This window comes from Cnephaeus nilssonii (assembly GCF_951640355.1).
Source record: "Cnephaeus nilssonii genome assembly, chromosome: 2".
In the NCBI taxonomy this organism is placed as follows: Eukaryota; Metazoa; Chordata; class Mammalia; order Chiroptera; family Vespertilionidae; genus Cnephaeus; species Cnephaeus nilssonii.
This window is the reverse complement of record NC_137073.1, coordinates 12,418,058-12,442,569: the sequence shown is the minus strand read 5'-3', so window position 1 is coordinate 12,442,569 and position 24,512 is coordinate 12,418,058. Positions and strand designations below refer to the sequence as shown.

The 24,512-nt window shown below is 58.6% G+C and overlaps 1 protein-coding gene across 5 annotated transcripts in view; it reads left to right on the top strand.

Moving 5' to 3' along the window:
- The first annotated feature begins 1,561 nt into the window (after window positions 1-1,561).
- LOC307112825 (interleukin-4 receptor subunit alpha-like) overlaps window positions 1,562-24,512 on the top strand; it is a 45,592-nt gene continuing 22,641 nt past the window's right edge. For 2 of the 5 annotated variants that reach the window (XR_013814756.1, XM_079793887.1), the window contains exons 1-4: window positions 10,050-11,492; window positions 17,478-17,565; window positions 19,103-19,244; window positions 20,807-20,958. Coding sequence is in view for 4 of the 5 variants with exons in the window: in XM_079793887.1 (XP_079650013.1) it covers window positions 17,496-17,565; window positions 19,103-19,244; window positions 20,807-20,958 (364 nt within the window). In the remaining variant the exon portion in view is untranslated. Of the gene's footprint in view, window positions 1,682-10,044; window positions 11,493-17,477; window positions 17,570-19,102; window positions 19,245-20,806; window positions 20,959-24,512 lie in introns of those variants that run through there. The other 3 variants (XM_079793889.1, XM_079793888.1, XM_079793890.1) reach the window with 3 other exon arrangements.

The following is a 24,512-nucleotide window of genomic DNA, read 5'->3' as shown; positions in this document are numbered from 1 at the left end:
TCCACTGACCCATGGAGACATCTATCAGAGGCCACCTTCTCCAGGGAGCCACCCCTGACTCCTCCTCGAGACTGGGTCCCCTGTACTGTCACAGACTTGGGAGTTGGCAGCTCTTGTCCACGTGGTTGTAAGGTGTCAGAGGGCAGGAGCCGTGTCTGTTTCGTATCTTTATATCGAGTCCTCAGCATTTGTCACAGGTTAGGCACCGTAGGGCCACGAGGGAATGAGTGTGAATAATGAGGAAAGAGAACTGAGGTACTGCCCCCCCCCCCCCCTGGCCCCCGCAAGCCAGCCCTTCCTCACCAGAGGCTGTGCTGCTTCCCTGGCTCACCCTCCACCACAGAACCCCTTGGGCTGCCCTTGGCTCCCAGGAGTTTGCCTCCACTCTCAGACCAGGAGCCACTTGAGGGCACGGTGGGGTCTGCATTCTCTCTGGGTCCCCAGCGCTGCTGGGCCTGAGTCTGCACATCTCCTACCTCACCTCCTTCTGCGCTCCCTCCTCAAGGCTCTCCAGCCAACCTGGCCTTCAGTCATCCCTGCAACATGCTTGGCTGGTTCCCACCCCAGGGCCTTTGCACTTGCTGTTCTCGCTCCCTAACTAGTCTTCCCCCCTCTCCGCTTCAGGTTCTCAGCTCAAATGCCTCCCCTTAAGGATACGTTCAAGCCACCAGCCCCACTGGCCTAATAGGACCCTCTGTCTGCTTTCTTCTTGGGGCCGCTGTTACCTGACATACTTTATCCATTTAGTGGTTTTCCTACCTTCTGGCTGCACCAGGGCTCTCATGGGGCCCAGTGGTTAGTGGTCTATGGAGCCTGGGTTCGAATGCCACACCTGCTGCGACTCTGAGCAAGCTTCCCTCAGAGGTTCTGTGCCTCTGTTTCCCCGTCTATGAAATGGGCGGAGTCACCGAGTTCCTGCCAGGGCCGTGGTGAGCACTGAATGAGCACAGGGTGTCAGGGGTACCAGCTGTTGGGAGAACCGTGTTTCACTGTCTGCATGTTCCCGGGGCCTGAGGGCTCCGGCACCATGCGGGAGGGACGAACACACACCGGCACCGAGCAGTCCCTGCCCAGCCCTCAGCCCCAAGCGCACTGCCCCGCAGGGTGAGCGGGGTGGGGGGCCGGGCAGGAAGGCAGCGGGAGGGGCGCAGGGACCGGCCGCAGCGAATGGGCCTCGTCGGAGCCGGGCTTTCATTCTGAGCGCACCGGGAACCACTGCGGGTTCCCCGAGGGCGCGACCTCGCTGCTGCGGGGGAGACCGCGAGCAGGGGCGCCCCCAGGAAAGGTCAGCGGCCCGGCTCGAGGCTCGCGGGGGCGGAGGGACAGCGACTGCGACGCGGACTCGGAGCCGTCGGCGGGCCGGGAGGTGCATGCAAATCTGGGGGCGGCGCGGGGAGGCGAGGCGGGGCGTGCGCGGGGGGGCGGGGCGTGCGCCGGGGGGGCGGGGCCGTGCAGGGAGGTGGTGCGGGAGCGGGGGCGGTGCGGTCGGGGAGGTGGGGCGGGCGCGGGGAGGTGCATGCAAATCTGGGGGCGGGGCGGGGAGGCGAGGCGGGGCGTGCGCGGGGAGGCGGGGCGGGCGGTCCAGCCCCAGGAAAGCCCCGCGCATCGCCGTAGGCTGGGCCACCCCAGGGTCCCCACTTCCCGCTCGGGCGCCGGCTGGGGAATGGACTGGAGCGCCCAGGTAGGACGCGGGGTCCGTGCGGGGCGGAGGCCGGGGTTCGCCGGGGGCGCGTGGCCGGCGTCCGGGAAGTGCGAGGACCGCCGCCGGTGGGGCCAGGCGCGGGGGCCCTGGACCTCCCGACCTGCACCTGGACCGCCCTCGGGCTTCTCGCCTTTCGGAGAGCCGTCCGCTCCGTCCATGGCGCCCAAGAGCAGCCGAGGCGGGGAGCTGGGAAGGCAGGCTGACCCCTGGATGCTCGGACACCCGGCGGGCCCCCCAAACTCGTGCATCTGAGACGGTCTCTCGGGGTTTAGGAACGCCAGGGTTGCGGGGTAAGGCCGGTCCTGGGCCGCCACCTCGGCCAGGACACCGCAGCTGGTGAGGACGGAGGGGAGAGAAGGGTTGGGAAAGTCCTGAAAACTGTGAATTGATTGCCAGGTCCAAGAATCTGGGGAAACACGGCCTTCCACCTTTGGCCTCCTCATTTGAATGCTGTTGGGTGGACCCAGCACTGGGACACCTTTGTGCGGGCTGTCCTGGGCGCTGACAGTGTTTGGAGTTAAGTCAGAATACTTTCTCCTCGTGCCATGCATCATGGCCATTTTCCAGGTCGGGGCGCGTTGGCACCGGCGGCATAAATAACCCCCGGGAAAGCGTGGGTCAGTGTGGGAACCCGGGCAGTCTGCCGCCGGAGCCCGCTGCCTCCACCTGACCATGGTATTTGTCAAACTGCCCCATGAACGAATTCTCCGGGGATCTGTTAACTGCAGGCTCCCAGGCCCCTTCCCCAAGATAGATTCAATAAACTCAGGAATCTGGATTTAAAAACAAAACCCCAAATCTATCCTATATAATAAAGAGGTAATATGCAAATTAACCCTCACACCCGCATAAGATGGCTTCCAACGACCAGGGGCGCGTGGCCGGCGTCCGGGAAGTGCGAGGACCGCCGCCAGTGAGGCCAGGCGCGGGGGCCCTGGACCCAGGGGGGTTAGTGAGGGAAGACCAAATGACTGAACAGCAGGCTGCGTGGGGCGACCAGGCTGGTGGGGGGTGGGGGAGCAGTAAGAGGCGACCAGGCCACCAGTGGGGTTAGTTAGGGGAGACCAGGCCAGTGTGGGGGGGATGCAGTTGGGGGCAATTAGGCTGGCGGGGCGGGGAGGGGGGGCAGTGAGGGGTGACTTGGCTGGCGGGGGCGGGCAGTTAGGGACGACCAGGCAAGTGAGTGATTAGGAGCCAGCAGTCCAGGATTGTGAGAGGGATATCTGACTGTTGGACATCCCCCAAGGGGTCCCGGGGACCCCCGCCCCCCCGTGCATGAATTTCGTGCACCGGGCCTCTAGTATTTTCTATAATCAGGAGGGACTGTGACCAGGGACCGGTGGCCGATGCTGGGGTTTACAGCTCGACCCCAGGTCAGCTCTAACCTGCTTGAGCCCCAGTCCTCTGTGAGCTGTGACCCTGCAGCTCCTCCCCAATGGGTGGCCTCTTAGGAGCTGGAGCATTTGCTGGGACATCAGCGCCTTTATTAAAACCTTAAAGTCTGTTGGGGAAACTGAGGCTCGGGTGTCCATATGGCCAGGGTGTCCCCCACAGTCAGGGGGTTCCAGAGTCCTGCAGAGCGCCCTGAACTCGGCTAGTCCAACCTGTGATTAGAGGAGGATGCTGAGGGTGGACGGGAGGGGCCAGCCCAGCCGATCCCTCCCTCCCAGCACTCACAGGGCTCCTACTGGCCCTGCTCCAGTGCTGCCCTGGGCACTGGTGTTTGCCCTGAGGAGGCCTCCCTCTGGGCGGGGGAGCACAGGGGGGGGTGATCAGCTCTTCACGGGGCAGGACCCTGAGCAGCCGAGGGAGAGGAGGAGAGCCGCGCAGGGGAGCATGGGGGGAGGGTATGCTGGCAGTGCGAACAGCGTGGACAAAGGCTGGGAAGTGTGAAAGGCGTGGCGTGGGGTGCTGGGGAGCAGGGAGAAGCCAGAGGGGATGGAAAGGCGGGCGTGGCCACGTTGTAGAAGGTCTCGAGTGCCCTGCTGAGGCGTGGGCCCGTGTGTCCTGCCTTTGCCTGAGCCCTAAGAGCCGCCATGCAGACTCCTGGGCCCCACCCGGCCTTGGGAGTTGAATCTGGAGGGAGGCCCAGGGAAGGCAGCAGGGGGAACCCACTAGCGAGTCACCCTGGTTACGACACACCATTTCCCAGCAGGTGTGGGGTGACCTCAGGATTTCCACATCAGAGCAGTGACTCAGTGCTGGTGTTTGTACAGCGGAGCCCGGGGCTGCAGAAAGCCCAGCAGCCAGGGAGGTTGTCCGCCCAGCGTCCCGTTTCCTGATGCTCAGACTCAGAAAGGAGCTGGAGTGAGGTGTCAGAGAAGTGGGAAGAGGACCTTTCCTGGACCCTCTCTCCTCCCCCTCCCCCCTGACCCGCCCCAGGTTGGAGGCGTTTGGCTCAAACAGCTCACTGCCCTCGGCTGCTTCCCGTGCACTGGGAGGGGGCAGGGACCGGAGGCCCCTCGGTGCGCCATTCCTCACATTTGTAAAGTCGGGCATCTTATGAAACACAGTTTCCAACACGTAGTCCATCCACAGTAAACACTCATGTCTATTGTTACTGTCAAGAAGTACAGCCTGGCCCTGACCAGTGTCGCTCCGTGATTAGAGCGGCCGCACATGGAAGGGTCACAGGTTCGATTCCTGGTCGAGGGCTCATACCTGGGTTGCAGGTTCAATGCCCAGGTCCCGGTTAGGGCTCGTGCAGGAGGCAACCAATCTATGTGTCTCTCTCACATCAATGTTTCTCTCCCCCTCCCCCCCCACTCCCTCTAAAAATCAATGGAAAGTAAGTCCTTGGGTGAGGATTAACAACTAAAAAAAAAAAGAAAAAAGCACAGCCCAGAGGTTCAGAGCATGGGGTCTGTATCTCCATTGCCTGGGGCTGAGAGTGGCTTTGTTACTTACTAAGTAGCTGACTTCTCAGGACCTCAGTTTCCCCATTTGTGAAAATATAGTGACTACTTTATATGGTTGTAGTGATGCTGAAAATAAGTGTCAAGCATACAGAACAATGTCCTGTACAGAGTAAGCACCATGCATTTGTTAAATATTAAGAAATTAACCCCATTGGATGGGGTTAGTCTGCCCATTTTGCAGGTGAGGAAACTGGGAATCAGCGATGTGTGTGGTGACCTTGCCTAAGGTCCCATGTGTAGGACTGACAGGGAGGGATTCGAACCTAGTTCCCTCCCCAGCCTGTGTTCTTCACCGTCCCAGTTTGCTGGGGTGACCAAGAGGGACATCTTTCCCAGCATTCCTCATGGCCGGCCCTGTGGAGGCATACCTGGCCATGTGAGACCAGACTTCCCTTGGCTGGTCTGGAAGACAGGCCGATGGCTTGCGGGGATGTTGTATGAACTTGCCCTTGCCAGAGGGGATGGGAGAACCCAGCGGTGGCTGCAGGGTCCTGCAGGAGCCAGCGTCAATTGGGCCGTATTCCCGTTGCTTGTTGTGTGACTTCCAGCAAGTTGTTCTGCTCCTCTGAGCTGGAGGCACAGAGATGGGCTTGAAGGCAGGGCCCCAGTTCAGATGTGAGCTTGCTGCTTCGCATCTGTGATCTGGAGGCAGCTGCCTAAACCTCTCTGAGCCTCGGTTTGCTTGTCTGTAAAATGGGTGTGGGTGGGGCAGGTGTTCACAAGATAATTTTTATAGGCACCTTGCCCTTGGCTCAGTGATTGCAGTTTCCGCCCCATTTAGGACAGAGTCACCTCTCCATGTCCAACCCCTGGCTTCCTCGTTCATTTCTTCTTCGAATGTGTATTGGGCACGGACCTGTGCAGGCAGGTGCCAGGTGCTGCCAACAGAGCGCTGGAAGGTCCCTGCCCTCCTGAGCTTAAATTCCACCTGAGAAGACAGGCCGTACCTACAAACATGCTCACGGACCCCAACCTTATCTGTAATTCCTGAAGCCACCGGCTCAGAAAACCGCAAGCTTTTTCACGACCTGACCCGAGCTCAGCTTGAGGCCACTGGGCCTTTATTTCTCCCCCTCGCTGAGCGAGTCATCCTGCAGGGATGTCCCTGTGATGGGTCCCGGGTGCTGCGTGGGGGGGAGGGGGGCTTCCGTCGGCGGGTATTTGTTCACGGTGACCTTTGTATAATCGGAGGGCTTCTGGCCCCAGGATTTCGCTGAGGGAACGCGGACCTGCGATGTCCTGTCGCAGTGACAGCGCCCGAAGGGGAAGGGGAGAGGGTGACGCGGGCCATGGCCTCCCTGAGGAGGACATTAAAGACGGGCAGAGGGGGGAGTAGAGAAGGTCTCCATCGCCCACCCGCTTCCGCCACCGCTCGCCTGCTCCGTGGGCCGCTCGGCTCACACGTCTGAGCCTTTCCAGGAAGCGCTGGTGCCTCAGGTTCGGCCGGGGCTCCGCGGACTCATCCTCACTCTGGGCCCCGGGCCCCTCGCCTCCAGGTTGCTGAAGAAAGCCGGGGTCTCAGCTGAAGCGGCCTGGGTGCTGGGCCTGCCGGGCGGTCACCAGCGGGTTTGTGGAGCAGGTGTCCTGAGGGGAGGACGTGTGCAGGGACTAGCAGCCTCCAGCCCGCAGAGCAGCCCACACGCTCAGAGTGACGGTCCTGAGGCCAGCGCCGGGCTCATGCACTCAGCGAACATGCCAGGGGCTGGGGACACAGCCCGAGGGGCTGACTTTTGGGCTGAGACCTGAAGTAAAGACACACGACTATCCCGGAAAGAGAACAGCAAGTGCGAAGGCCCTGAGGTGGGGACGCTCGGTGTGTGGGACCCACAACAAGGAAGCTGATGCGGTTGGATGGAACTGAGCCAGGCGGAGAGGGGGGGCCATCGGGAGCCCCCAGCAGCCCGGTGCCTGCACGATCTCACTGGACTTGTAGAAAGCAGGACCCGCTCGTCTCCAGACGTCACAGACGAGGAAACAGGCAGAGAACCGTCTAGTAACGCGTCCAGGGGCACAGCTGCAAGGTGGCGAGCAGGGCTGAGACCTGCCGCTTCAGGGTCCTCAGTCTTCACCACTGAGTTTATTTTATTTTTCTTTTTAAAATATATTTTATTGATTTTTTACAGAGAGGAAGGGAGAGGGATAGAAAGCTAGAAACATCGATGAGAGAGAAACATTGATCTGCCCGCAACTAACGTACATGCCCTTGACCGGAATCGAACCCGGGACCCCTCAGTCCACAGGCCGACGCTCTATCCACTGAGCCAAACCGGCTAGGGCTTCACCACTGAGTTTAAACACATAATGGAAACGGGGCTCAAATGCCGAGGGCCGCCTGCTGCTGCGATCACTGCTGGTGTGCCCGCCTGCTGTGGGTCAGCCCGCAGCCCTGTGGACGTGGTCAGGCCAGGAGTGGCATGACAGATGATCACTTACCAGTGAGCACCTTCCCGAGGGCCAGACAGTGAGGACACACCCAAGCAGAGGGGACGCGGGGTCGGGGGCGGGGGGGGGGGGGGCACAGGACCAGTGGAGGCCCCACTCCGTAGCAGGCACTGTGCTGGGGGAGCACTGGGTGTCTCCCCATTTCCCTGAGGAGGGGCAGAGTCTGGATTCAAGCCCAGGCCGCTGAGCGGGAAGTCGTTCACTTGCTCGTAGCCGCTGTGCTGAGCCATCCCCACGAGGCGTGGAGGCAGAGACGGGGTTTCTTGGTGGGAGATAAGGGAGCGCAGGCACTGAGAGGGGAGGAAGGCTGCGGCTCCCGAGCAGCCAGGACGTGTGGTGCCTTTTCGGAGGGGACAGGCCCTTCTCGGGAGGAGAGACACCAGGTCTCCGGCCGGCTGGCAGCCCTCCGAGCCCACGGCCAGCCTGCCTGCAGGGATGGAGCAGCGGCCTCCGCGGCCCCGCCCCGCCGCTGGGCAGCCCGGCAGAAGATCTCTCCTGAGATGGAGCCAATCAGCTTCCCAGGAGCTTTCACGTCCTGGCTCCGGTTCTGCCCCTGGAGGGACGACCATCGCCCTCCAACAACTACCCAGTACTTCTCTCTCAGACGACACAGCCGGAGTTCTCAGTCATTCTTCTTGCCGCAGGGGACGGTAAAGAGATCAGCCTGGCCTTGGACATGATCCGGGTGGTCAGAGTCCCCTCCCTATAAAACTCATTACTTCCCGCAGAGCCTGGAGAGGAGAGAGACTCTCACCTCCTTGGATCTGGAGCTCATGCCCCTGGTCCCCCACCCCCTCTTACCCTCCCCCCCCCCAATGGGATGAGAATAACAGCCAGCACCTGCCATGGTCCTCGGACGGGGAAGGTGGAGCCAGCCTGTGCCCAGATGGCGCCTCCCTCCAGGGGGACCGGCCGCCGGTTCATGAAGGGGGCCCCGGTATCCAGCCTCTCCTGTCCCTCTAATGGCTGGAGGGACAGGGGACAGGCCGGGCAGTTGTGGTGACGTCTGCGGACCTCAGGGAGGAGGCCCCCTGAGAGCCAGGACTTCACGAGTGACTGTCGGTAACACAGCCAACGTCTAATCAGCGCCCCGAGGCCTGACGTCATGCGTCTTGTCTCCAAGGAAATGAGTAATAACTGTGGTAATGCCCCAATTAGCGTCTCCCCGGAGGTCAGCTCTCCGGGTGGCCCATCGTGCCTGCATTAGGGCGTTAAGGGGACTCCGGCCAGGAGTGGTCAGTGTTATCCAGCAGTGAGAGGTGGACCATGCCAGCTGCCCAGGCGCCCTGCGCACGGCCAGGGGGAGTTTGTTCAGTCATTCTCCCGTTCACAGGCTCTGTGGGCCCGCCCTGTGCTGGGCACTGGCCTGGGCTCTGGGGCCACAGCAGGAAGGTGGCGGGCACAGGCTCTGGCCCTGTGGGAGCTGGCATCCGGTGGGCATCTGGACAGCGCCGGGAAGGGTGCGTGTGTGATGTGCTGCAGGGTAAGTGCTGTGCAGAGAAAGGAAGCAGGAGGGGGGCTTGGAGGGCTGCTGGCTCAGCCTCCGCCCCGGGCCTCCGGGCCTCCGGGCCTCCGGGCCTCCGGGCCTCCTACCGATGGCGTGGCCTCCAGAATCCTAGATGGAGTCACCTGTGCCTCCCCAGGGGCCCCACTGGCTGCTCGGACTCAGCCTGTCCACAGCCGGCACAAGGGCACACACTGCCATAACGTGGCCGTTGGCACAAGATGCCAGCCTGTTCCCGAGATGGCGCCTCCCTCCAGGGCTCTGGCCCGCCTGCCATGGAGGAGGCCCCAGCTCCAGCCTCTCCTGCTCCTCTCAGAGTCGTGGCTCACTACACAGCCGCCGGCCTTCAGCCACAGCTGGTGCCTCACATCTGTCTCCAGCCCGAGCTTCCTCCTGAGTCCAGCCACCCAGACATGGGCCTCCCAGCCACCGGGACCTGGGCCTCCCAGCCACCGGGACCTGGGCCTCCCAGCCACCGGGACCTGGGCCTCCCAGCCACCGGGACATGGGCCTCCCAGCCACCGGGACCTGGGCCTCCCAGCCACCGGGACCTGGGCCTCCCAGCCACCGGGACCTGGGCCTCCCAGCCACCGGGACCTGGGCCTCCCAGCCACCGGGACATGGGCCTCCCAGCCACCGGGACATGGGCCTCCCAGCCACCGGGACACGTGGCCTCCCAGCCACCGGGACCTGGGCCTCCTGGATGACTCCAGGGCAACCGCCGGTGTGAAGTCACGTGTCTGCAGTGTTACAGAGTGTGTGGTCTCCCCCAGCAAGCTGGCTCCTTTCCTAGCGCCACTGCCCGCCAAGGCCACTCCACCCCCAGCTGCCACCAGCAGCCACTGCCTCTGCCACGCCCACTCCCAGGCAGGGCGGAGCCTGCCCCCCCTCCAGCTCCAGCGCCCGTCCTCCCGCCCGTGGTCGGTCGCCGTGGTCGTGGTCGGCTCACACCGGTGGATGGGATTTCCGGACAGCACCTCTCCTGCTGAACTTCCCTCAGGGCCCCCGCTGCCTGGGGGCGTCGGGACTGCTCGCCATGCCTGCTGACAGGCTGTCTCTGGCCCTGCCGACCCCCTGCTCCATGCCGACCTCTCCTACCCATCGCTGCAGCCAAGGGGCCGGCTTGTGTGGTGAGAACTGGCTGTGCGTCCTCCTGGCCCTTCGCTCCCTCTTCACTTGTCCCTCCCCTCCTCCTTCTCTCCCAGGAGCCTTCAGAATCTGTAAAATCTATATATATAAAAGGTTAATATGCAAAGTGTCCCCTCGGGAGTTCGACTGCTCGCTGCGACGTGTGCTGACCACCAGGGGCGGCGCGGAACATGGTGGGCGACCAGCGGCTGCGGTGGGGTGCTGAGGGAGTGCGGGAAGGAGGAGGCAGGGAGGAAGGGAGGTGGTGAACCTGATGGCCCTGATCGCCGGCCAGGCCTAGGGACCCTCCCCATGCACGAATTTCGTGCACCAGGCCTCTAGTGGGTTTAATAATGGTACTCGCCTCAGGGGGGGTGGGCCTTAGAGCATCTGAACAGCGCGTGGCATGGAGGGAGGCTGTGCACGGCCTCAGTGAGGACACAGTGATGTGCACGTGGCCATGTACCGAGTGCCCGCTGTGTGCCAGCCCCGGCTCGGGGTTCAGGTTCTGACAAGGACCGTCCCCTGCCCTCAGGGAGCCGCGGTGCCCTCTGGGACATTGTCCTCCCTCTCCACACTCCCGCCTCCCCTGGAGAATTCTGTTCGTCCTCCCTGGGTCACCCCTGGAGGAGCAGCGTGCCCCTCACCCACGGCGCCTCCTGCTGCCTCTCACATTTTCCTGGGTGCTGCCCTGCTCTCTGCGGCCTGCTTCTCACGGGGTTCCTCCAGGGTCCACGCCACCGGGTAAACGGCCGCTCCACCCGCTCAGGCTCCGGCCTCGCTCCTCCCCTTTTCCTCTTACCCACCCCAAGTTCCACCCTGTGGGCGCCACCTTCAGTCAGATCCAGGCCCCAGCCCCTCTCCCCAGTCCTTCCCCACAACCCAGTGCGAGCCCCACACCTGCTGCCCGGGCCAGTGCAGCGGCCTCCTCACCGGGCCCTGTGTCGGCCCCGGGCCGCAGGCCTTTCCCACCTCACAGCCCGAGGGATGGTTTGAAAAGTCCCGGTGTCACGTCCCTGCTCAGACCTTCCAGTAACTTCTCTTCTCACCCAAATATTTGTCAAAAGGAAGAAGGAAGAAAGGAATGAATGAGTGAATGGCCTTGTTCGCATCTGTAGTACCTGGCACATAGTAGGTGCTCGGAAAACACCTGCAACCAGGACACACAAGGGCATGGGAGAATGGGTGAGGACCTGGAGCACACAGTAGGTACGCAGGAGCCTGGTGGGCTCCATTGGCTGAGTTCCTGATTCTTGCTCCTGGTTCTTGCTCCAGCAGAGCCAGCATGCCGCCAGCCCTCCCGTCACTGGCTGGGCTGGAGGAGGGGCGGGCAGGCTGAGCCCACGCCATCTGGGCCCTGGCCTGGCCTGTCTCACTGTCCTGGGTGGGGCTGTTGACGCGGCTGCTGTTTCTGGGAACCCGGGCCAGGCAGCAGTTCCGGGAAGGCTGCTGCCTCAGGGAGAAGTGTGTCCCTGGCCCCCTGCCTTACCGCCCCGCTGTCCCCGAGGCCGGAGGCAGCTCCCGGCGGCCTAGGACTGCGGAGTTTTAGGGACCGGTGGCTCCAAGGGAGGCCCCCGCGGCCCCCGAGTGTCGCTGCTTCCTCCACAGGCCTCTCGTCATGGGCCTGGCTGCATCCTGTCTGCGGATCCAGCCCTTCTCGGGGGTCTGTGGTCAGCAGTGAGGCGAGGAGCAAGAGGCCCGCACATCCTCTGGGCTCAGGAAGCGCCTCCTCGGTCACTTCCGGACGGTGCTGGCCGCGGACATTGCAAGGCTCGCTGCTCACCTGCCCCGATAAAGCGTGAGTGAGAGGGGTTTCTCTGCCGGGGCGCTCCCTCTGAGCTGCTGTCTTCCCGGCTCAGGCCGTCATCCACTCTGCTGCTTCCCAACTCCGTGACCTTGGCCTTGTCACCTCCCCTCTCTGGGCCTCGGTTTTTCTCTTTGGACAATGACACCACATCCCAGGGTTGCAGGGGATGCATTTCACAGGCAGCAGGACACAGTGATTAGGCCCCTGGATTCTGGACTGGACTGAGACTGACCAGGGTCAGTCTCTAGCGCTGTGACCACAAGCAAGTGCTCTCACCTTTCTGCGCCTCAGTCTCCTCATCTGGAAAATGGGGATTTTAATGGTGCCTACCTCGTAGAGTTGTTGTGAGAACCAAATTGGTTAATACATTGTAAGCACTGAGAACAATGCCGGGCACGTGATAAGCATTACGAATGCATAGCAATCATTATGGGCAAACGCTTGGTACATACCCATGTTTAAAAATAGATGACTGATTTTTGTTATTGCTGAAGTTTAGCCAACCACTCATTTCATAGCTGTTAATTGAGCACACACTGGGCACAGATCTGGCACTGTTTAGGCACCGGGACAAGGTAATGCCCACGGCAGACCACAGCTCGGCCCTCTTGGGCTTGCATTCTCTACATGTGAAGACAAATCACTTAAACGTCACAGGCCATCTTTTACACGCCCACTTCAGGACCTCGCAGCAGAACGAGAGGGGCTGTTTCTCCTTTGCCTCTGTTTCTTACAGGCATGCTTGTCTTATTGCTTTGTAAGACCTCTTTATATATTAAGGCCATTAACCCTCCATCATGTACTAGTTAGTATATTGCTATCTCCTTCTCGTCTTTTGCTTGCTTGCTGCTTTTTTTATGGCATGTTTTGACCTGGGGAAGGTGAAAATTTTTTGCAGTCGGATCTTTCTATCTTTGCCATCTGCCTCCTGAAATAAAACCAGCACTCACACGTGTAACCTCAGTGATGTGATGAGAGACGGCGATAAGTACATGGCAGCTGTAAGCAGGGGCTGTGATGAGTACCAGGGGCAGCCCTGGTTAGGGGATGGGTTTCTGGGTGCAGAGGCTCCACGGGACAGAAGGGCCGGGAGTGTCAGAGGCCAGTGGGATGCAGACTTGTGGGGGAGGGGGAGGGACAGTGGATGGGTGGCAGGGCCTTGAGGTTTCTTATTTCCTGAAACTTTTCACTTTAAGACAGCTGTGGGCTCCTATGTAGGGGTAAGAAATGATACGGAGACGCCCTGTACGCTCAGCTTCGCGCAGGTGACCCCTTCCAGAACGGAGGTGCGTGGCCACAGCCAGGACCTGGTGCAGCTCCCCCCGCTTTCCTGCACTCCCTCCCCCGCGCAGGCCTTCATTCTGTGCAGTTCTATCGCTCGCACAGCTGTGTCTCCCCCCACAGGCTAGACGCAGCGCGGTCTGTCCTCACAGGGATCCCTCCCTGTGATGCCTTTTATAGCCACACCGCCCTCCCCACTTCCCCTCCGGCCCCCACTCACCCGCAGTAACGCGCTCTCCCTCTCCAATGCTGCCGCTCAGGAGCGTCACACATGGAAACGTTACCTACATGGAATCAGGCAGAGCGTCCCTTTGGATGGGCCGCCTTCGCTCTGGGGCGTGGACTGTGTTCCGTGTGGGGATGCTCCTCCTGGGCGGGCCGTGACCCCTGGGGAGCTGTGCCTAGGGGTGAAGACACCTTCAGAGCCGGAGGCCAGTGAAGGCCTGAGGGGCAGTTCATGGCCTGGGTGCCAGCAGCATGGAGAAGGCTGGGGTGACCCAGGTTTGCAGCAACTGCGGACAGCCCCGTGGCCCCGTCTCATTATTCTCTCAGCCCCACTCTGGGCTGAGGAAAATCCTGCCACAGCCCTGTTCCAAGACCCTCAAAATCTGCTCATTGCCCAGAGGAGGGGCTCAGGGGATCTGTGGACCCCTAAAGTGGAATGCAAAGTTAAATGCCTGCACTTGTCTACAAAGAGGGATTGGAGTTTGCACCCATGTTCAGACGGGCCCGTGGTCCCCAGGACATGAAGGACTCTGCTGGCAGCCAGAGGGAGAGGCTGGGCGCTGAGGCTCTGGGGCCTGAGCGCCCTGCTCACAGCCGGGCCTGCCACACTGCAGCCAGGGCCGTCGCTCACACCGCTCTGTGCCTTGGTTCCTCATCTGAAAATGGGGAATAATAGCACCTGCTTCATGGGGCTGTTTTGAGTTTTGAATGAATTAATATGACTAAAATGTGTGGAGAGAGCCCTAGCTGGTTTGGCTCAGTGGGTAGAGCGTTGGCCTGCAAACTGAAGGGTTGTGGGTTCGATTCTGGTCAAGGGCATGTACCTCCTGTGAGAGACAACCAATCGATGTGTCTCACATCGATGTTTCTCTCTCTGTCTCTCCCCTTTCCTTCTACTCTCTAAAAATCAATGGAAAAATATCTGCGAGTGAGGATTAACAAAAGAAAAATACCAAATTGTGCAGAGGGATGTGGTAGATATCGTAGTTAAGTGAATGATGAGGCTGCCCTCTGGCCTTGGGGCCTCTCCGTGCCTGTTGTCATCCTCTCAACAAGCTGCAAGTCAGCAGCATTTCTTCCAGAGGGAAGCACAGGTGCGTTTGGGCACCGTCACCTCCCTTGTCCTGGATCTCATATCTCTGTTCACATGGCTTTAGTTGGTGTTTTTGTTTGTTTAAGTTGATGCTTCACCTGTGGCTCATGGGGGTTTGTAGACGACACTGGCCCTGCTTGCACCCACTGATGGCGTAGAGTGATTGGGGCTGGTGCCAGGAGCAGGTGTGAGTGGCTGCGGCCCTGATCGCCCCTCAGGAGCAGGGGGAGGCAGAGAAGCCCTCAGGGGCGATTGGGCCACTGATGGCGCCAAGTGATTGGCACCAGCGCTGGGCACTGGCAGCAGGTGCGAGCGGTGGCTCCAGCACCAGCTGTGGGTGCAAGCAGGGCTGGCACTGGCAGCAGGTGTGAGCACCAAGCGGGACCGCGGCACGGGAGCAAAGAATTTTCAGTAACCACCAGAGGCTCACCCCGATGACAGCGACTGGCACCCCACCTTGGTCTGGCGCCCCCACTCACCTGCCCACCATCCCACTGCAGCCGACTCCCATCATGTTCTGCACACCCCCCTGCTGGTCAGCGCACATCGTAGTGACTGGATGTTCCACTGTTTGGTCTATTTGCACATTAGGGTTTAATATAGAGGGAGATTATATAAAATTATAATGTTAGTTATTCTGACTCATTCATTAGTAAATCACTAACACGAGGTTGGTGGGAGCTAGAGGCTGCCGTGGCGACGAGAGCTGTCCCTGCTCCCCCTTGTCACCTGTCCCTGCAGACTCCTGCAACCCTGCTCTGACTCCTGGGGTTACAGTGGTTTCTGTAATGTCTGTTGTGATGCTTCAGTTGTGCCCATGTGGGCCAGTGGGCACCGTTCGAGCTGACTCCTGTCCTTTACCGTGTCCCCAGCATTCCTGAGCACTTCCTTCCTTCCTGGCACAGCGACAATCCAGGCTGGCACCTTCCTGCTCCTGGAGCCAGAATTTCCCCAAGGGGCGCTGGCTCCTGTCAAAGCAGAAAAGGATTTAGAAGCCATGGCCTGGGCGCCGGGGCGCATGGTGACCCGATGCCCGGCTGGGTCCTGGGCGGACAAAGGGCGCTGTGGAGGCCGCTAGCAAAATGAAAGCAGGGTCAGCGGCTTACGTGCATCTGTGTAATTTCCTGATATTGCTGGTTGCACTGGGGCTATGCAGAGAATGTCCTTATTTCCCTGAAATCTACACTGGAGTATTGAGGGGTAATTTATTCCTGTGAGTAAATAAATAAGAGAGAGAGGCTGAGGGAGGGAAATGAATGGAAAGGACAGGAGAGGGAAGGGTGGGGTGGGCATGAGTGGGTGTGTCGGAGGAGCAGCAGGAGTGGAGGCGAGCAGGTGGCAGGAGCCAGGTGCACAGCTGCTGGGCTGGGGGAGGGAGGCGGCCGCTGGCAGAGCCTTCGCGTGGGACGAAGCCCCTGGAGAGCTTCCCGCAGGGGCTGGAGCTTCTGCTGTGGCTTCAGCCCCCACCGTGCTCCCGACACCGTGCTCCCGACACGCCTCCTCTGTGCAGGGCAGCTGCCTTTCTGAATATGACCCCAAGGCAGAGACCCAAGCAGGAACGAGGGTGGGCACTGTCAGCATTGCCCGGAACACACCCCAGGACAGTGCTTTGTAGGGGGCATTTGGCATGAGGTGCCAGGAGTGTGGGGAGTGACGCTCCGTGGCCCGATGGGATCTGCTTCTGAGCATCTTCCTAATGAGAACCACTGGCGCCCTCCCCATCCCTTCCTGTGCCCGGGGGCTTGAGGCCTCAGTGTGTCGGCTCATTGGTCCTCACAGCGCCCGGTGCGATGGAGACTGAGGTCGGAGGGCGAGCTGCTTGCTCAGGGGCCACAGGAGCGCGTGGCAGAGCAGGTGTGGACGTAAGGAGATAACAGGAGAGATGTGTGGTGGGGTCCCCCAGGGACGGGCAGACACCACCCCGTGCGGAACAAGGTAACAGAGTAAACAAGGCTCAACCAGTGCCAGACCCACCACAGTGGGCACCACTGGCCCGCGGCTGTGGGCTCAGTTTTGTTGTGTGGAGTGATGTTCATGATGCCGTGAGTTTAAAACGCAAGCTTTCATATGTAGAAGGTGTTGCTAGTTCGGTAAATAGGTTTCATATTTACCTCCCTATGTTCATAGCAGCGAATCTGAAGGAATAGAGACTAACATGTGAGGGGCGTTGCTGGCCTTGTGATTTGGGGGATTTGAATTGTGTTCTCTCTCTGGGTGCCTGCACCTTCCAAACTTTATTCCCAATTACGTCTTGTGGTGTGTCGTTAACACAGCGAGGCTGGTACGTGATTTCACGGATATAAGCCACAGCACAGAAGGCCCTCCGTGGGGTCCGAAGTCGGGGCGGGGGTCATGTGCTCTGTCAGCAGCACGCACAACGCCGCAGGGCCGTGTAAGGGACTCTTAGCTCCAGCCTGTGGGCGCAGCCCTCGGCTTGCCTGACCGCGTGGGCTCGCTCATGCACTGGGGTCAGCAAGGTCAGCTGCCAGCCCCGCGGAGGGGTGAGCTCACCACAGGACTGGGCAGCCGCCCCTTGCCAATGCGGAAGGGGATCGCTGGGACTTGCCTGCCACCGTCCTCCAACAGGCGAGGCCAGGCACGCTCTCCAGGCAGTGGCTGTGCCAGAGCAGGCCTGTGCATGCCTCACTCTGGCTAACATTCTGCTGGCCAAAGCTGGTCACATGGCGAGCCCAGAGTCCAAATGCCGGGGAACGCCCTGCCCAGAGCGGTGGGTGGGTGGGTGGGTGGGGGGGGGGCACTGCAAGGTTGCATGGACACAGGAGTGAAGAGTTGGGGCCACCATTTTAACACACCCAACAGCATCATCTTTAGCGGCCACCTAATACTTCACTGCATGTGTATACCATCATTTATTTAACCAGCTCTGTAAGGTTGAATAGTTAGGTTAGCATTTCCAAATTATATTTCAAGGAATTAAAAATCCTTCAGGGGTTTTGACACACACACGCACAACCAAATGAAGGTTGGGTAAATAAATTTGGTAAGTGTTGGGTTAAATGAAGAAAGAAACTTCTGTACTGCGGGACTTATCAGAACCTTTACATGCAAATATGCAGTATGAACTTCCAGAAGTCCGAGGAATACACACACTCAGCCGGGCGCTGGGCTTTTTCCAAGAAGCATCTCTGGGGACAGGTGTTCCTGGCTCTCACTCGGGGCTTCGTGCATCTGGGCTGGGTTTCATGATTGAACAGATCTCTGATGAACATGGAGGGCTCACGGTTGCCAGAGACACAAATGGCCGGGTGGGGGACGGCTGTGTCTGGAGTAAGGCGAGTTCTGAAGGCTGCACTCGGGATGACTGGGGCGGCGGGGACCACGAGTCAGCACTAACCTGGCTCACTGTCTCTCCGCAGGTGCCTTAGGACCTGGCGATGGGGCGGCTTGGCGCTGGGCTCACGTTCCCTATGAGCTGCCTGATCCTGGTGTGGGCGGCAGGCTCTGGTAAGTCACCACCTCTCATTCATTCATTCATTCATTCATTCATTCATTAATTCATTCAGCAAACATGTATTGACTGTCTACCTGCCAGGCCCAATCAGTGAACAAAACAAAGATCCCTGGCCTTAGAGATTACACTGTAGTGGGAGGAGACAGCCGATGACAGATGGCCCAAATTATAAGTTAATTCTAGGGTTGTTAGAAGGTGGTGGAAAAAGACGATACAGAGCAGAGCAGGGAGGACTGGGAAAGCGGGGTCAAGGGGAGGATTGCAATTTAAAACAGGTGCTCAGGGAAGTCCTCATGAGTGACAGGCAGTCAAGCAAAGACTTGAAGGAGGGGGAGCACGCAGATATCTGGGGGAGGGCCTCAGTGGAGGCCGAAGCCGAGAGCCTGCCTGGAAAGCTGGAGAAACCAGAGGAGCTGGGGTGGGGCCGGGAGGCAGGTGACCAAGTCAGGAAGGACCTTGAGGGTTTGAGCAGAGGAGCGACATGACCTGTTGTTACACAAATAGGGATCCCTTTGTCTGTAAGCACAAGGGTGGAGGCCGGGAGGCCAGGGAGGAGGCGCCGCAGTAAGCCGGGTGGGCTTGGCCCAGCAGAGGAGAGGGAGGGTACTGGCTTCTGGACCCTTCTGGGAGAGAGATTTGGAGAGATTGGCATGCGGGGCGGGAGCAGGGTCAGGGATGACGCTGAGAGCTCTGATCTGAGCAACCAGGAAGGGCGCGGCTGTCATTTCTGAGAGGCAGAGGGATCTGGGCTTTGGGGATCGGGGAATCATATGTGGAGAGTCTGAGATGTTTACTAGATATCCCGACTCTCCTTAACATGGGAAGTCCTCTATCCAGAGAACCAGTGCAAATGGAGGGCCGCGGTGCTGGGCCGGTGCTGGCCACTGGAGCAAGATGCCTGCCGGCCAGGTGCTGGGCGGTCTGGAGCTGGGTGATGGCTCTCAGCCGGTCGGCACACCCAATGTGCATATGAACTTCCGGAAGTAGGAGGGATACCAAGCTCAGCAGGCTGTGGGAATTTTTTTCAAGACGCATCTCTTGGGACAGGTGTTACATGGCTCTCACTTGGGCTTTTGAAATCTGCTCTGCCACTGAGTGGCTGGACGAAGCACCCCAGCCTCTCATCCCGCCCTTTGATATTGGCTGAACCCAACAAGGAGCCAGAGGCCACGGGCACCTGGGTGACAAGACGCTGGGGATCAGCCTCCTGAGCTCAGAGGGGGGAGGGGGGGCGGGAGCGGCACAGGGATAACCCCTCCCGCACGACGCTGCAGGGCAGGTGCCTGTTGGCGGGTCGCCCTCCTCAGACTGCCACGTATTTTCCCTTTAATTTGGCCAAAGGCAAGTAGGTGAGCCGCAGCACATAAAGGTCATTGGGGTGTCCCCTCAGTGGGCCCTGCACCCCAGGGAACTTCTTCAGCTTCAGGAGCCGCCTCAGTGCAGCTGGAGGCTCTGTGAAGACTGGCACACGGTGGTCCCGGTCCCGGGACGGTGGTTTCCTTGCTTTGTAATGGGCCTGTGTCTCCCCAGGGAGTGTTCCGGTCTTGCCTCGGCCCACCTGCTTCTCCGACTACCTCAGCACCTCCACCTGTGAGTGGAGGATGGGCGGCCCCACCAACTGCAGCTCCGAGCTCCGCCTGACCTACCAGCTGGATTCTCTGAACCCCGAGGAGTAAGCCTGTGCCAGCGGCGGGCAGGGGGCCGGGGGCGGGTGGGGGTGCGGGGAGAGGAAGCAGGGGGGCGGTGAGGGGAGGCCGGGAGGTTGGCCTGAGTTCGCCTGGTCCCGGTGGTGCCCTGGAGTGTTGGGTGCTGAATGCGGTTCCCTGCGGTTCTTACTGGGCCCGGGTTAGAGCTGGGGCGCCGGGGCGCAGTGTGTGATACGGTGGGTGTGTCATGACGCTCCGAGCGCACGCACCCAGGCCTGTGGCATGTGGATGTGGGCGGAATATTGGACCAGGCAGTTCTCAAGCATTTAGTCTCAGGACTCTAGCATGCTCAAAATTAGCAAGGACCCCCAAAGCGTTTGTGCAGGCAGCCTGTAGCGATCGCTCTGGACCCTGTGAGGAATGAAACCAGGACATTTAAATCACAATAGCACGCAGCCATCAGAGCAGTGACACCATGCAGGCCACGTGTTCTCTAGAGAACTCCCTGCCCGCGTGTGAGGGAGAGTAAGGTGGCAGGTAGTTTTGTTAGAAGCTCCTCTCACCGACACCAGAGGTGCTCCCGGACAGCCCCCCCGGGCTGGGGGGGAGGGCTGCTCCCAGCCTCGCTCCTTGTCTTCTCATATCGATGAATTTATATGAGAGGCCTTGATCGCACTGTTTTATTAAGACAATTGAAGCATGCACCTTTATTAAACGAGGCAAGCAAACCTATGCTTCTGGCTTACGAAGGGCAGACGGGCCTCAGCTAATCTGAAGAGTGAGTTGGGTGGGGGTCTGAGGTATACCCCCCTGTCTGTAGGTTTCAGATTCCTCTGCTGACTGTTTTGGTGAAGATTAATGCTCAAGGTCCCCTTTTACTTTGCTGGACCTCCCAGAATTCATGAGAAGCACCTGGCATTATCATCTTGTTAAGCCTTGAGGCTGCTGGCTTCTCTGCTTAGGGAGTAAAATTGCCCTTTTCCCCTTTCCCTTCCCTACCTCCCCCCCTTCTTCATTCTCTCCTTAGGGGGGTGTTTAACCATTTGCTCTTGACCAGCAGAGTGTGTAGTGGGGACAGAAATGGTCTGGCTCTCAGAGCCCTGAATACTCACTGTCTGGTCCTTTACGGAAAACGTTTGCCGCCCGTGGCCTAGCCCATGAGACACGGGTTGGCTGTTTGGGGCGTCACGGTAGGATGATGTGCAGGGGCAGGGCATGTGCCACAGTCCCCTGTGCACGGGAGAGGCTGCGCCCCGAGGTATGTTCCCCCACGCACGTGCTGTTACAAAATCTCCATTGCCACGGTTCTTCCCTGTCACTGGCCTTCAGGGATGAGCTGAGTCCTGGGACCGAGGCCGCAGCCAGGGGTGTGTCAGAGCCCATGTGGGTGTGGTGAGGGGCTGTGGCAGCAGGGACGGCAGTCCTAGCCCACTGTCCCCACCACACAGGCTGGCTGCTCTGCTTCCCAGTCCCCTGACCTGGTCCTTGAGGCAGGTGACCAGGAACTAGAAGAGCATGTGGTTCCTTGAGGCGTGTACGGGGGACACCCATACGTGCACGACCAGCCTGACACAGCCCGTGTCCACAGAAACCACACGTGTGTCCCTGTGAATGGAGAGAGCGCCGTGTGCCTGTGCGACATGCTGATGGAGAACGTGAGCAGTGGGGACACCTTCCACCTGGACCTGTGGGCCGGGAAGCAGCGGCTGTGGAGTGGCTCCTTCAGGCCCGGCGAGCATGGTGAGCGGGGTGGGGTGGTGCGGGGCAGGGCGGGGTGGGGCAGGGTGGGGCGGGGCGGGTGCTCTAAGCCCCGGCCCTGGGGTGGGCCAGACAGGCTCCATCTGGGGGCGGGGCCCAAGCGGCCTTTCCTTAAACTCGATGGGGTTCTTGCCCTGTCTGGGCCTTAGTCCTCCCATCTTTGAAATGGGGTTGGGCTGAGCAGCACCAGGCCCCTTCAGCTCAGACATCTCAACCCCCTGAATGTGAGCGCCCTGACTGGGTGTTGAGCAGGCTGCTTGGTGGAAGGCGTGCTTGCTGCAGACCGGAAACTGAGCTGGGAACTGTCGTCCACCTCCCTCGACTGCTCAGCTGCTGCTGCTTCACACAGTCCATGGGAGGCTGACCTTATGCTGCTGCCCGGAGTCCCTGCAGGCATTCCCCAGGAGCTGGCTGGGGGTAGTGACAGGTGTTCAAAACACCATTTAGAATAGAACACGGTGGTGGGCAGGTCTGGAGTGAGGGTGAGTGTGTGAGTGGGAGAGTGCGTGAGAGGGAGTGTGTGTGGGTGTGAGTGTGGGAGGGCACCTATTTGTTTTTAAATAAATAAATAAATTTTATTGATTTCAGAGAGAGGAAGGAAGAGGGAGAGAGAGATAGAAACATCAATGATGAGAGAGAATCATTGATCGGCTGCCTCCTGCATGCCCCCTATTGGGGATCGAGCCCACAGCCCGGGCATGTGCCCTGACTGGGAATCGAACCAGGTCCTCCTGGTTCATACGTCTATGTTCAACCACTGAGCCACGTCGGCTGGGCAGAGGGCCTCTGTTTGTCGGAGCGGGAGCTCAGGGGGTGACTGGGGCAATCCTGGCAGAGGAACTGCCACTGTGGCATGCTGCTTATCCGGGAACTTCTCTCCACTTTAAGGGAGGGGGTGCCATTTTGAGGGAGCCTCAGGGTCCTCTGTGGGAGGAGGCCGTGGGGATCGACTTTGCCACAATGCCCCTAGGCCACTGACGGATGCTCACAGCCCCATTGCTGAGACCTGAAGTCCCTGGGCACACAGACCAGTCATGTCGGCTCAGTTAGCCTGCACTGTGCACCTTGGAGGACTGGCTGGCTGACCCAACTGGCAGTGTGCTGGGCCTGCCCTGCTATATTGGTGAACAGGGCATCTGGCCTGCCCAGCCTCCTTCAGGGTAGAGCGACAGGCTGGCCCCGCTGGTGAATGGGCACCTGACCACACTCCTCCTTGGCAGCTGAGTGCCCAGCTTGCCCTCGGGGAGCAGAGTCAGCAACCGGCTGGTGCTGCCCCCTCCACAGGGAGAGACAGGCCTTCCGCCTCATTATCAGCGAGTGCTCAGCCTGCCCCATCCCCTCTGTGAGCAGAGCAACCCGCCTGCCCCACCACAGAGGTGAGTGGGACACCAGTCTGCCCTCTGTACCAGCAGGCAGCCCCTGGTCTGACCCTCCGCCCTCAACAGCAGTGCCTGGCCCGCCCCACCATTCTGACATGGGCCCAGCCTGGACACAGGGACCTGCTGCCCCGAACCAGCATGCCCAGCCTGGTGCCCTTGGATGACTGGTCCCCCCGCTTTGACATGGTGCGCCCAGCCCTGTCATCGTGACCCACTGTGTCTTACCTGGAGCCCCTGTGCTAATGGACCCACTGCCTGACACTGCCCGGTAGACGTGACCTGATGCATCCCGGACACATGGACCTGCCACAGAGACCAGATGTGCCTAACCCGGTGCCACCAGAAGATCAGAGCACCACTGTGACCCAGTGGGACCAGTCACCTCTGAACACATGGACTTGGTGCTGTGAGCCCACCCTCCTCACCTGGCTCCCTAGACTACCGGACTGCGAATATGGAAAGAAAAAAAAAAACACCCCAAATGAAAGAAAAGGAACTGAATGAAATGGAGGCAAGTAATTTGTCAGATAAAGAATTCAAAGTCATGGTTATAAGCAGTGATGGTGAACCTATGACACGCATGTCAGCACTGACATGCGTAGCCATTTCTGATGACATGCGGCTCCTGAGGCAGCCGCATGCCGAGGATGAAACATTTGCTGCTCCTAAGGATGAAACATTTGCGAAATAATGTTTTTTCCTCAAAGTGACACACTAGCTGAGTTATGCTCAGTTTTGGCGAAGTTTGACACACCAAGCTCAAAAGGTTGCCCATCACTGGTTATAAGGATGCTCAAACATCTGAGTGAGAATTACAAACAACTTAATGAGAATTATAAGGAGCTAAATGAGAAATATACCAACATGAATAAGAATCAAGAGGAAATGAAGAATGATATAGCTGTAATAAAGAACACACTGGAAGGTTTCAACAGTAGACTAGAAGAAGCTGAGGACTGAATCAGTGAGTTAGAAGACAAGGTAGAAAAAACCACCCAATCAGAGCAGCAATTTGGAAAAAAATTAAAAAGCAGGAGGAGAGCCCAGTCAGCCTGGCTCAGTGGTTGAATGTCGACCTATGAACCACGAGGTCATGATTTGATTCCTGGTCAGGGCACATGCCTGGGTTTCCGGCTCAATCCCCAGTGTGGGGTGTGCAGAAGGCAGCCAATCAATGATTCTCTCTCATCATTGATGTATCTATCTCTCTCTCCCTCTCCCTTCCTCTCTGAAATCAATAAAATAGATATATATATTTAAAAAAAGAAAAGAAAAGCAGGAAGAGAGTTTAAGGGAGCTTTGGGACAATATGAAACGAAACAACATCCACATCATAGGGATGCCAGAAGGAGAAGAAGCTGAGCAGAAATAGAAAATCTGTTTGAAGAAATAATGTCAGAAAACTTCCCTGACTTGGTGAAGAAAAAAGTCACACAAGTCCAGGAAATGTAGAGAGTCCCAATCAAGATGAACCCCCAAAGAGCCACACCAAGACACATCATAATTACAATAGCAAATGTTAAAGACAAAGAAAGAATCTAAAAGGCTGCAAGAGAGAGACAGAAAGTCAAGGGAGCTTCCATTACACTATCAGCTGATTTATCAGTAGAAACACTTCAGGCCAAAAGGGAGGGGCATGAAGTATACAAAGTAATGAAAAGCAAGGGACTGAATCCAAGACTATTCTATCCAGCAAGGCTATCACTCAAAATTGGAGGTGAAATTAGGAGCTTCACAGACAAAAAAAAAACAAAAACAATACAAACAAACAAAAAACAAAACAAAACAAAAAACTAAAGGAGTTTATTACCACTAAACCAGCAATGCAAGAAATGCTAAAGGGACTGTTGTAAGAAGAATAAATAGAAAGAGAGGGAGAAACACAGGCATAAAGAATTAAAATGACAACAAACAAGTACCTATCAATAATAACCTTGAATGTAACTGGATTAAATGCTCTAATAAAAAGATATAAGGTAGCTGAATAGATAAGAAAACGTGACCCATATATATGCTGTCTACAAGAGACCCACCTCAGAACAAAAGATTCACACAGAATGAAAATGAAGGGATGGGAAAATTTTTCCATGCAAATGGAAACAAACAAAAAGCTGGAGTAGCAATACTCATATCTGACGAAACAGACTTCAAAATGAA